At 39.2% G+C, this 11,038-nt stretch overlaps 2 protein-coding genes across 2 annotated transcripts; both read left to right on the forward strand.

Moving 5' to 3' along the window:
• The first annotated feature begins 331 nt into the window (after positions 1-331).
• Positions 332-3,580, forward strand: LOC121503467 (heme-binding protein 2-like). Its single transcript, XM_041777892.1, has 7 exons — positions 332-457; positions 593-652; positions 2,165-2,246; positions 2,336-2,456; positions 2,708-2,847; positions 2,980-3,143; positions 3,263-3,580. Coding segments are annotated over exons 1-7 (678 nt in total). The 5' UTR covers positions 332-455; the 3' UTR covers positions 3,372-3,580.
• Positions 3,581-6,369: 2,789 nt separating this feature from the next.
• On the forward strand, positions 6,370-10,974 carry nr5a5 (nuclear receptor subfamily 5, group A, member 5). Its single transcript, XM_041777664.1, has 7 exons — positions 6,370-6,578; positions 7,198-7,313; positions 7,464-7,605; positions 8,835-9,580; positions 9,749-9,868; positions 9,977-10,124; positions 10,249-10,974. Exons 1-7 carry the CDS (start codon positions 6,482-6,484, stop codon positions 10,494-10,496), a joined length of 1,617 nt encoding a protein of 538 aa, XP_041633598.1. The 5' UTR covers positions 6,370-6,481; the 3' UTR covers positions 10,497-10,974.
• The last annotated feature ends 64 nt before the right edge of the window (positions 10,975-11,038 follow it).

The following is an 11,038-nucleotide window of genomic DNA, read 5'->3' on the forward strand; positions in this document are numbered from 1 at the left end:
CAATAATGGATGGTGACAGTTTGAGGATTTTCTTTCTAATATAATAAAAATCTACTAAAGCAGTTCTGCTGTAATGTCCACTTTTAAACAGCTGTTGATGTTTACTATTTCTAGCTTGACCATTTTACTTATTTTGTTTTTGATTGGTAAGATGATACCTGGTATGGCCCAAACTGGATCCTCTTCAGAGATTTATGTAACTTAAATTTAAGTTACATAAATGACACATGTAAATGACACATTCAGTGAATGTTTTTCTGTGTTTGAGTAACAGTTCTTCATCTCTTGTCTCTGCTTTGGATCCTCATTGGTCACAGCTCTTCATGCTTCCTGGCTCTTGTTCTGGGTTCAGGGAGTGGCCAGTGTTCCTTTCATAACCAGACTTGGAATAAATAGTTGCAGTGGACCAGACTGCAAAATTACTCAGAAAACACCGGACCCAACACGCTGAAAAAATGTGAGTACTTTTTTTATTGACTGCACATAAAACCATTTGAATTTGTAGGACAATGAGGTTTGCTTTTATGTGCTTTTTTCGCTGGCCTGGTAAGTCTTAGTTTTGGCTAAAATACCCTTTATGTGTCTTTTTTAGGCTTTTTCTTTCAGGGCTTGTTGGCGCTCTGCTGGTGCTAACCGCTGAGGCCAGAGTTGGGTAAGAAGCCTGTCTTTTTGTAGATTTCTGCCTTTCACCAGAATTTTGAGGAAAAAGATTTCAGATTGAACATTTGCATTAGAGAATAGAAAGTACTGCCATATACACAATGACAGCTGGGATATTTCTGAATATGAAAAGAATTTTAGAGCGTTAGAGGATAAGAATATTTCCAATCTGATCCAGGCTGAGATTACTACTACACAGCAAAACCTGCATACTCAAAATAACACTGTTAGAGTATACTAACACTTTTACAGAGTATATAAGGGAGTGTTGATTTAACTCTTTTGCAGAGTTGCTACCTTAACACTTATAAAGTATCATTATTGACTCTTTTAAGAGTTAAGAATTGGCTCTTCTTAACACTTACCAGTGTTACTGTTGCTCAGCACTTATTTTTAGTGTTAGAGATCTACTCTCTCAGTGTAACATTTTTGGAGGATGAAAGATTTCCTTTAATTTTCAGTGTAAATTTTTTACCTGTCAAGATTTTTGGTTGATTTTAATATTAGACAATATTTGTAATAGCTATCAAAACTTGCCATCTGACGCGGAGCATATGTAGCAAAGTCAGTAGTGATGGATCGTTCATGAACGAGTCAGTTCAAAGAGCCAGCTCTTTTACACAACGATAAGAGCCGGATCCTATTTGAAAGCCATTTATATTATTATAACTATTATTATTATTATTATTATTATTATTATCATATATATATGTATATTGTGTGTGTCTGTGTGTTAACTGATTAATTAGTAGGGATGATCCTCTGTCCTCTACTACAGGTACACCATGCATTAGGAACTTGTGTTTGATGATGTAATATTAATGTTTTATGTGAGGTGTGTCATACATACCAGCCAGGGAGCAGATTTTCTCTGACCCACAAGGTGTTTTGGGGAGACAGTAGATTTTTGAAAAATAATTATGGGATATTTTCATCAATTTAAAACATTGAGCACAGTTAGAGTAAAATGCCTGCCCAAGTATCAGTCATATGTTATAACATTGCTACAATTGGTAGGTGAATGGATAGGACCTGATTGTATGATGGACTTCTATAACTCAATTGACAATATCACTCATTGTGCACGTGTCTAACATCAAAAACAAAATTAATCCCCCCAAAACATGAGTAAATGAATCCCAGCAGCGATAAATGTACAACAGGCAACATCCGAACACACATAAATACATATAAATACATTTAACGACACCTAAAACACATCTAAATACACAATGCATGATGGGAAAACCCCGCAACCCAGATTTGAAGTGGCAGCGTGTAGTGTTTGGATCAACTGACTCTCTACAGAGTTAAATTAACACTGAAAGCATTAACACTGTTAACTAACCAATACTGAAGACCATTTCACTCAGAATGGAGTTAAATTAACACTGAAACTCAACTCTGAAATGTTTAACATTGAGATTTTAACACTCCAGGTTTTGCTGTGTGCTAAGAAGTGACGACATTTGATCCTTCAAATACTTTTCCTTTGTTTACACAGAAACTCATCTGAAAGCAAATACTGTAGTGAGACTGCAGAGTGCCTGTTATATGATCTGGTTTGTAAAACTGATAAATATGAGGTAAGCATGTTGTGCAAACTTTTTTTTCACTATTTAAGTGTAAGAAAGTTTCAAAGGCTAACTTCCCTGTTTTGTTCATGCATTTTTAGGCCCGGCACTACAGCTCTGTCAAATGGGTTTCCACTGAAGAGACAGCCTATGCCATGGAGTTTGCAGTATCAAATGCCTTCCACCGACTGTTCCGGTACATCAGTGGTGAAAACGAGGAGGGTGCGTATACCACTTATTCATAATTTTCATTCATTTTTTCATTGAGGCAGGTCTAATGAGTACCAGTAGTGTAACAGTTTATTAGAGAAACATTATTTATAAACCTCTGTTGGAAAATGTAATCCACTGAAAACACTCTTTTGACCTTATAAAACAATGACTGTGATTGGTTGTGATTGAAGAACAGAAATAGTTTGGCAGTCCATCTGGGTATGAGTCATATATTTTGTTTTCTTCATGTATATTTCCAGGAATGAAAATCAAAATGACAGCTCCTGTTGTTACGAAAATGCCCGATAACACAAGCTTTTGGGAGAAGCGTGTCTATACAATGAGTTTCTTGCTGCCATCTGAGCAACAGAAGAATCCCCCCATGCCGACCGATGATAAGGTAATCTTCTCTGGCAAAACTGACAAAAATGCAACACATCAACCTGCGTTTAACCAACAATCATACTGAGTTAAACTATGAAGCCACCCCCCCCCCCCCCCCCACAGAGCATGAAACTTTGCTACCTTGCAGGTGTTCATCGATGAATGGCCAGAATTGAATGTATACGTGCAAGGCTATGGAGGATGGATGACGAGTCTTTCTGACAAAATGAAATACAACAGCCTCTCTAGTGCACTTGACACAGCTGGTGAAAAGTACATCAAAGACTATCACTTTGCTGTTGGCTACAACAGGTAAACACTTTATCATCATCATCATTTTCTGAGAATTTATCCAAAGGGAAAATATGATAGAGGGAGAAGAACTTTAGTATTTAATTAGTATTTAAACTGTGTGGTTTTGTCTCCTGCAGTCCAATGAAGTGGTTCAACAGGCACAATGAGGTGTGGCTGGTTGCTGTGGATGAGCCTGAGTGTTCCAGCAGTGAGGAACTGGATTTCTCTTTTCCTTTTTTTGATTGAAGATTTTCAATCCAGTGCAATCAAAGTTTATAGCGCCTTGTCTAAGAACAGATGTTGTAACTAAATTCAAGTCCCTCATAAGTGTCACAAACCTAACTTTCCAATGACACCACAGATTTGAACTGAATAGTGTATGCTTTATGTGATGTCTTCTCAGTGGTTTCTGACAGTGTCTGATATATTCAATAAAGTAACCCCCTTTGCATCCATTTCTTTTGGTTGGCCTTAATCAATAAAAATCTTCATTTTTTGGGCCTAAACTAAATGCGTCAGAGACATGTCTTAACTTTATATTCAGCCTGTATAACAAATATTGAAAATCTGAATGCACCTGAAGGAGGCGAGGATGGAGTAGAGAGGAGGCTAGAAACGAGTGAGGAATGCAAGGCTACTAAAAGAGCAATCAGGAAGCGGCCGGTCTTACTTTAGATTAGTATGATAATCTACATTACTACCAGATGGCACTATTTATATGTCAAAAAAAAAACACAAGCGCTTTTCTGAGACAGTTGTTCAGTTTTTCCATATATTTTAAATTCATGGTGACCTTATTTCCTAAAGATAAGTGTTGTGTTGGATGTAGTCTGTTGATTAAAAACATAATCAAATCAATTATAGCCTTTCTAATTAATCACATTAAATTGCATATGTTCATAATTTAATAAAGATTGGTAGATACAGGTAGATTCAATAAAAACTAGTGACAAAACATTCAGAAAAAACATGCTTTTGAATGGCATGAAAATATTTCATAAGCTTTTGAAACAAAAAGTGGAGAATGAGCACAGATTGTCCACTTACTAGTCAGTCTAGGATGGTGTTAATCTTTAGAATACGTATTTTATCCATAGAACTATGACAATTATGAGCACAGAGAATTTTTACAGGTGTTTCAATTGAAGTTACAAAGTTGCTGTAGCCAGTTATCTGATTGAATTATGGTGTGATTTATCAGCATACTTTAATCGTGTTGTCCCCCCGTGATAAATTAATGGAAAACTTTGAAAGGACTAGAAGCTTATCACAGCAGTGAAATAAAAGGACAACTATTTTATTGATGCCTATATGGTGCAGATGACTTAACCATTCACCTGTGAAGTGCACTCTTATGACATCACGGAACACCTTATCAAAGGAGCTTGTTGAATGGCACCTTACATTTCTCCCCTTGTTGTTTGGGAATGTTGAACATTATCATCACTAATCACATAACAGTCAAAGTAAAATAACTTTTCCTAAGATGTTTTTATTGGGGAGTGGGGGTCAGGTTAGGTCAGATATGGGAGCATATGCCGGTTCAGCACTTTGCTGCATCAACCTTGGCCTGCATTGCTCCAGCCTCCTGATGGCCATCATCCAGCCCTGTGCCAGGCCCATGCCCCATCTCCCTAGGCATCTTCCCAGCTGACCCCTCAACACACACGGCCATCCCTCAGTTGCCCCCGTGGTCTGGACCAGCCCACCGGGTCCTGGTCACCCAGTTTGTGGTGAGCTGTACCGGGCCCAGGAGACGTGCCAGGGGCCCGTAAAAATGCAGCTGCAGTTCACAAGTTAGACACTAACCTAGGCCATCTGACCTTTGACCCCTCATTAAAAAGATATGCACAGGGCCTATAAAGAAGTATTCATTCAACCCCTATTATTGATTTTATATATCAGTCATGGTCAATATAATTTGTTTTTTCTGAAAAAAAAAAGTTAAAAAAAAATCTCTTGAATGTCAAAGTGAAAACCGATTTTTACAAAGCAATTATAATAAAAAATATATATATTTTAATAAAAAAAGAGTATTGTATAATAGGTGGCTGCATTAATATTCACCCCCTTCAAGTCAGTATTTAGTAGACACTCTTAGTGCTGCATTCACATCTGGACACTTCTATTTTACTCCATTCTTTGCTAAACTGCTCAAGCTCTGTCAGGTTGCACAGGGATCAGATGTGAACAGTTCATTTTAAGTCCAACCACAGACTCTCTACTGGACTTTCTTGTACTTTTCAATGATATGTTCTCTGAGTTGCTTGAGTGTTCTTTTGTCTTCATGGTGTAACGGTAGCCAGGAATATTGATTAACCAATGACTGGGCCTTCCCAGCACAGATATCTATACCCCATGTTTATGCCCCATCACTTGAGACACATTCACTGCACTTAGGTGACCCTGATTTCATAGATTGTGATACTACTAGCACCACCTGTCTGGACCTCTGTTGAATCAGGCCAGTCACTTTAAAGGGGATGAACATTTATGCTGTCACTAATATTACCTTACACAGTTTTATTCAATTGACATTACTTTGTAAAAATCTATATTCACTTTTAACATTAAAGAGTTTTTTTTTTTCATAAAAGGCAAATTATAATTAACATTGCTGGTTTATAACATCATTAAAAGGGTAAAACATCCAAAGGGGTGAATACTTTTTATAGGCACTACATTTTTGGGGTCCATGTCTAGACGACATCTGCCAGTTGTTTAAAAAGTAACTTCCACTTTGCTTAATTAATAGCTTAATGAAGGATAATTTGTCCTTAGAATCAAATCAACAGGCTACAGTTTTAAAAGCCAAAAAATGCTTGTATCACTAACATCACTCTAACACTAAATGAGATCATGAAAGTGCTTTGCAGCACAATAAGGCACTATTTTCTGTTATTATTATATTGTTACATCATTTTTCTGTGCTCTACTGATAATTTATGATAACAATAATAAGAGAGTTAACATGCAATGCAAATGGCAGTAGTTTTGACCAAGGTTGACTGCACTTTCCAGTGGACTCTTATCTTATCAGCTGAGCTGCAGAATCGTTCTACAGTGAGGTTCCAGCAGGTAGATATCTGACTGTCTTCCATGGAGGAGCTGGTTGGCTGGCTGGCTTGCTGACTGACTGACTGACTGACTGGGTAGGAGTGCCAGTCAGGAGAGGTTTTATGACACTCACTACTGATCGAAGTCCACCTATGGGCCTCAAACAGCCATCAGTCCACCAGGGCTGTCTGGCCTGCCTGCCGGCCTTTGTGAGGCTCTCCCTCGGTCTGGTCTCCTGATCTCTGCAACAATGAAGATCAGGCTGGGCTGACTCTGAAGCTCCTGTCCAGTCAGCTAGAATGGACCTACCTGGTTATCAAAGACAGGAGACCCAGTCTTCTGTCAACCACTCTAATGACCAAACGGATCTGTTACCTTTGGAAGGACCATCAACATGTGAGTGCAGTTTTATAATAGAGTCATATATGGTGGCTGGTTACAGTAAATTTGACTTTAAAGAATGCTGTGTCATAAAGGAAGGGGTGTTTTAGATAGTGTTGGGAAGTTGGAGTATAGCAGTGTCTGAAAATGTTTTTTTTTTTTGTTTTGTTTTTTGTTGTTTTTTTTAATGGAAATGATATCGATTTAACCAGTGTTGTAATCCACATTTTAAGACATATGAATATAGAATTAGTCCTACAGACTCATTTTGGAAGTTGGTTCCTGTGGAAGCAATAATCAGTAATCTGTGTAAATTATGTAAGGGTCATATCTGTGATCACAGTCGAGAAATCTAGCTGAGTGATAAGATCCTGTCTGCAACAGAGGGATGGTCCCGCAATGCTCAATGTTCTTTCAACAACTGAGCAATAAACCTCATTAGATGGCACACTAACATCAGCACTGTAACTCTCAACCATATCACAATACTGACACCAATCTGACAGTATCACCATTTATAACTGTGACACATTGGTGATTACTGATATCCTTTGTAGATGCCTTGAAATATTGGAGTTACTTTTAGTCAAATAATACATTGAACATTTCTTGTCAATTTTTGGTCATTCTCCAGCTCAGGAGTTTAAGACAGAGTCAGACAGCAGACCAGAATCTGAGGAGAGCTGTCCTGTTTGTGGAGACAAAGTGTCAGGATATCACTATGGGCTGCTCACTTGTGAAAGCTGCAAGGTAAGGGACAGGTTTGGGCAGGCTATGAACAAGTATGTATTATTTCCAAGATTTTATAGTGAAAACCAAACAACTAAAAGTCAGGATCGTCTTCACATCAATCTACACAGTGAAAAGCATCAGACTAAAATTCTCTTTCTTTCACTTTAGGGCTTCTTTAAACGCTCAGTGCAGAATAACAAGCATTACACCTGTGCAGAACAACAAAGCTGCCCCATGAACCTTTGGCAGAGAAAACGCTGTCCGTCCTGTCGCTTCCAAAAGTGTTTGGCAGTGGGCATGAAGAGAGAAGGTACAGTTAATGGGCTAAAGTGAAACTTCTAAAAACTCCATTCTGAGGCCCAGCCCCTTTTATTAGCAGGGTATTGCTGCACATTTTGGCAAATAAATGCAGGTCTCAATTAAAGGCCTTATTGCATTTAGTGTTGAAGAAGATTGTAGATCAAAAAAAAGGAGGCAGGAGACACATTGATTGAACTTCAAAACCTGTCTTTTAAATACAGAAATATACTTAACTAAGCACAACAAGTAAGGACATTTGCATTCGGACTATGCTGTTGTAACAAGCCTGTTTATTTCCCATTAAATGGTGCCACATTTGTAAGGATCATGCCTTTGTGGGATGAGCAGCAGAGCTGAGTCTGTGGGTTGCGCCCATGAAAAATGTGCCAAATCTTATCTGCCAGCTGACGAGGCTGGTGACTAGCATAAGGAGGTGGTGCTAGGCTGTTGCGGCAGTGTATGGTTCTTCCACATGTACTTAAGCCTGTTGGATGTTGCATTCTGTTTGCAAAATTAATTAATTGTTAAATTGTCAATATGTGTTCAGACTGCAAACAACAAATCCACCAAATGAGAGTCAATGGCAGCGTAAGCTGTGTCACATTGGCAGAGAAGATTTGGCACATTTTTCATGGGCGCAACCCACATACTCAGCTCTGCTGCTCATCCCACAAACGCATGTTCCTTACAAATGTGGCACCATTTAAAAGGGAAATAAACAGGCTTTCCAATGGTACAAGATTTATTGCCAAGGAGCATTGTTACAACAAAGAAATGATCTACCAAACAAATATCAACATCACAATTTTGCACAGAGTTAAATATTCTTTTTGGTGTAAATATGCATTTTCTCTCTGGTCTTTGCTGTGCATTGGTTTTGTTCAGAAACACTCAAAAGGCCAGTCTAATCTTGATACCTGCCCCAAATAATGCCAGTGTCATTTCATTGACTGGAATAAATAAAAGCCTGGGCGATTGATTGAAGTTTTACAATATGCACTTACAGTATACCTTTGTGATCTGTTGCAACATATGTTCCACTGACTTGCATGTTCTTTTCCTCTGAATTACTTATCTATGAAGTGATAAACTAACGCTGTAGTGACCCAGATCTCTATATATCATGATTTTGTTTGACTTTCATGTTATTTTGAATGAATCTGAGCCCTAAAATGGAAATGTAACAAATATTGTCTGGAAATATCTGAGCTTTTACTTTGTTTCATGTTGTATCAACAGCTGTGAGAGCAAATCGTATGAGGGGTGGCAGGAATAAATTTGGCCCTCTGTATCGACGGGACAGGCTGTTTAAACAGCAAAATGTGTGTCACCAGGCAAACACGGCTTCATATAGGATCAAGATGGAAACAACCCAGAGACACCAGCCAGTAGCTCCAGATCTTAATCTAATGAGCAGTCACACCAATGATCCTTCACCTTCTGCTTTTCATCAGTCCCACATTTACCCCTCTGGCATGGGACAGTCGAGTGTGCCCATGCCTCTGGACTGCTCTATGAGCACAGACAGAGTGCTCACTCCTCCATCTCTGCCCTTTTCTGGACTGTATCACCACAACTTCCCTGGACACCTTCAAAACAAACGAGAAATGCCTTTTACCTACACAGCAGCCTCAGCAAACTACTCATTGCATCCAGTTAGTTCATTCCCATCAAGGAGCACACAGGCATCATCCCCCTGCTCAACATCAAGCTCAATCATGCCTCTTTCTCAAACCCCCAACCAATCCTATCAAAACCCCCCTTCAGTCCCTCCGACACAAAACTTTCTAAGCCAGCTCCTAGAGGGGGATCAAGATGAGAGCCAGCTGTGCGCCAAAGTCCTCGCCAGTCTGCAGAGAGAACAGGCCAACAGGGGAAAACATGACTGCCTGAATACATTCAGCATCATGTGCAAAATGGCTGACCAGACTCTGTTTGGACTTGTGGAGTGGGCCAGGAACAGTTCACTGTTCAAGGAGCTCAAGGTGATGAATCATGAAATTTCAATGCAACATACACCTTCTAACAATAGCTGGCTGTGAGGCATGGCATTTAGAGTTTATTCTTTGCAATGCTGAGTTATTACATGAGACCAAAGGTTGAAGCATTTTTCCCACTATACAAATCACATCAATGTTTTATGCTTGAAAAAGGTAGAAGACCAGATGGTGCTGCTACAGAGCTGCTGGAGTGAACTGCTGGTCCTTGATCACCTTTGTAGACAGGTGACCTACGGGAAAGAAGGCTGCATTTATCTAGTCACAAAACAACAGGTAAACTTGATGCTTATTTGCATAATAAGGAATTATTTTTTTCAAGAGTCACTTTAAACTGCACAGAAGCCTCATCTTTGATCCCCTTTGTTTGTCATTCTGATACAGATCGATGTTTCGACTGTCATCTCTCAAGCAGGTCCAACACTGAGTGCCCTGGTATCAAGAACACAGGACCTAGTGTCAAAACTGAAGGCACTCCAGTTAGACAGACACGAGTTTGTTTGTCTCAAGCACTTAGTACTATTCAACCCTGGTGAGCTTTGCCAATTAATTTCAATGAATCTGAAGTCTTTGAGCTTTTAATTTTAGTGCAATGCTTGCAGACTCTGTAAACACTGCGTCAATGTGTTATGTCAAGTGTTGTCTTTCTGCAACAGATGTGAAGTCAGTGCAGAGCCGAAGGCAGGTGGAGCAGACTCAAGAAAGGGTTAACAGGGCCCTGATGGAGCACACCCAACAAAGCCATCCAGGACACGCAGACAAGTTCGGCCAGCTGCTGCTACGGCTACCTGAAGTACGCAGCATAAGCTTACAGGTGGAAGAGTATCTGTATCAGCGCCATCTTCTAGGAGATTTGCCCTGCAACTCCCTACTCTCTGAGATGCTGCACACGAAGCACAACTGAGAAAATGCTGCTGGATATTCAAGCCTGAGACACACAAAAGAGGCACAGCCTGAGTTTAGTGCAGTCAATTTTGTACCTCCTGTTTAGAATTATCGACCAAACTAAACTTTTTACTCTTGTAAATGTTTTTAATTGTCTAGAGCTAACATATCCATAACAAACCTCGGCAACTGACAAAATATGAATACTTGAGTAACCTGTGTCCAACTTCATCCATGTGTTATTATAAGCAGTATTTATCACAGTATAAAGGCCCCGTGTACCTTTTATTTCTGTAAGCACTGTTCTAAGGATTTGAAATCCAAGCACTACCATGATAGTACATAAAGCCCCACTGTGTAAAGCAAAAAGACAAATGCAACACTGAATAAAGAACTTTTTTTTTTTGATGTGCCTTTGCAGACTCTAAACACATAACTGATACTTCTCAACTTACACATGTGGACAAAATCGTTGGTACCCTTCCATTAAAGAAAGAAAATCCCACAATGGTCACTGAAATAACTGCAAACCAGCAAAAGTAATAATATATTTTTAAAAAT

The sequence above is a fragment of the Cheilinus undulatus genome, linkage group 21, assembly GCF_018320785.1.
Source record: "Cheilinus undulatus linkage group 21, ASM1832078v1, whole genome shotgun sequence".
Taxonomy (NCBI): domain Eukaryota; kingdom Metazoa; phylum Chordata; class Actinopteri; order Labriformes; family Labridae; genus Cheilinus; species Cheilinus undulatus.

What these genes read in the sequence shown, in the direction of transcription:
- nr5a5 (XM_041777664.1), top strand. Translation starts at nt 6,482, where the DNA reads ATGGACCTACCTGGTTATCAAAGACAGGAGACCCAGTCTTCTGTCAAC. An exon ending in TTTGGAAGGACCATCAACAT is followed by an intron (nt 6,579 to 7,197) that starts GTGAGTGCAGTT and finishes GTCATTCTCCAG; the next exon opens with CTCAGGAGTTTAAGACAGAG. An exon ending in ATCTAGTCACAAAACAACAG is followed by an intron (nt 9,869 to 9,976) that starts GTAAACTTGATG and finishes ATTCTGATACAG; the next exon opens with ATCGATGTTTCGACTGTCAT.
- LOC121503467 (XM_041777892.1), top strand. An exon ending in ACCGCTGAGGCCAGAGTTGG is followed by an intron (nt 653 to 2,164) that starts GTAAGAAGCCTG and finishes TTGTTTACACAG; the next exon opens with AAACTCATCTGAAAGCAAAT. An exon ending in CAGTGGTGAAAACGAGGAGG is followed by an intron (nt 2,457 to 2,707) that starts GTGCGTATACCA and finishes GTATATTTCCAG; the next exon opens with GAATGAAAATCAAAATGACA.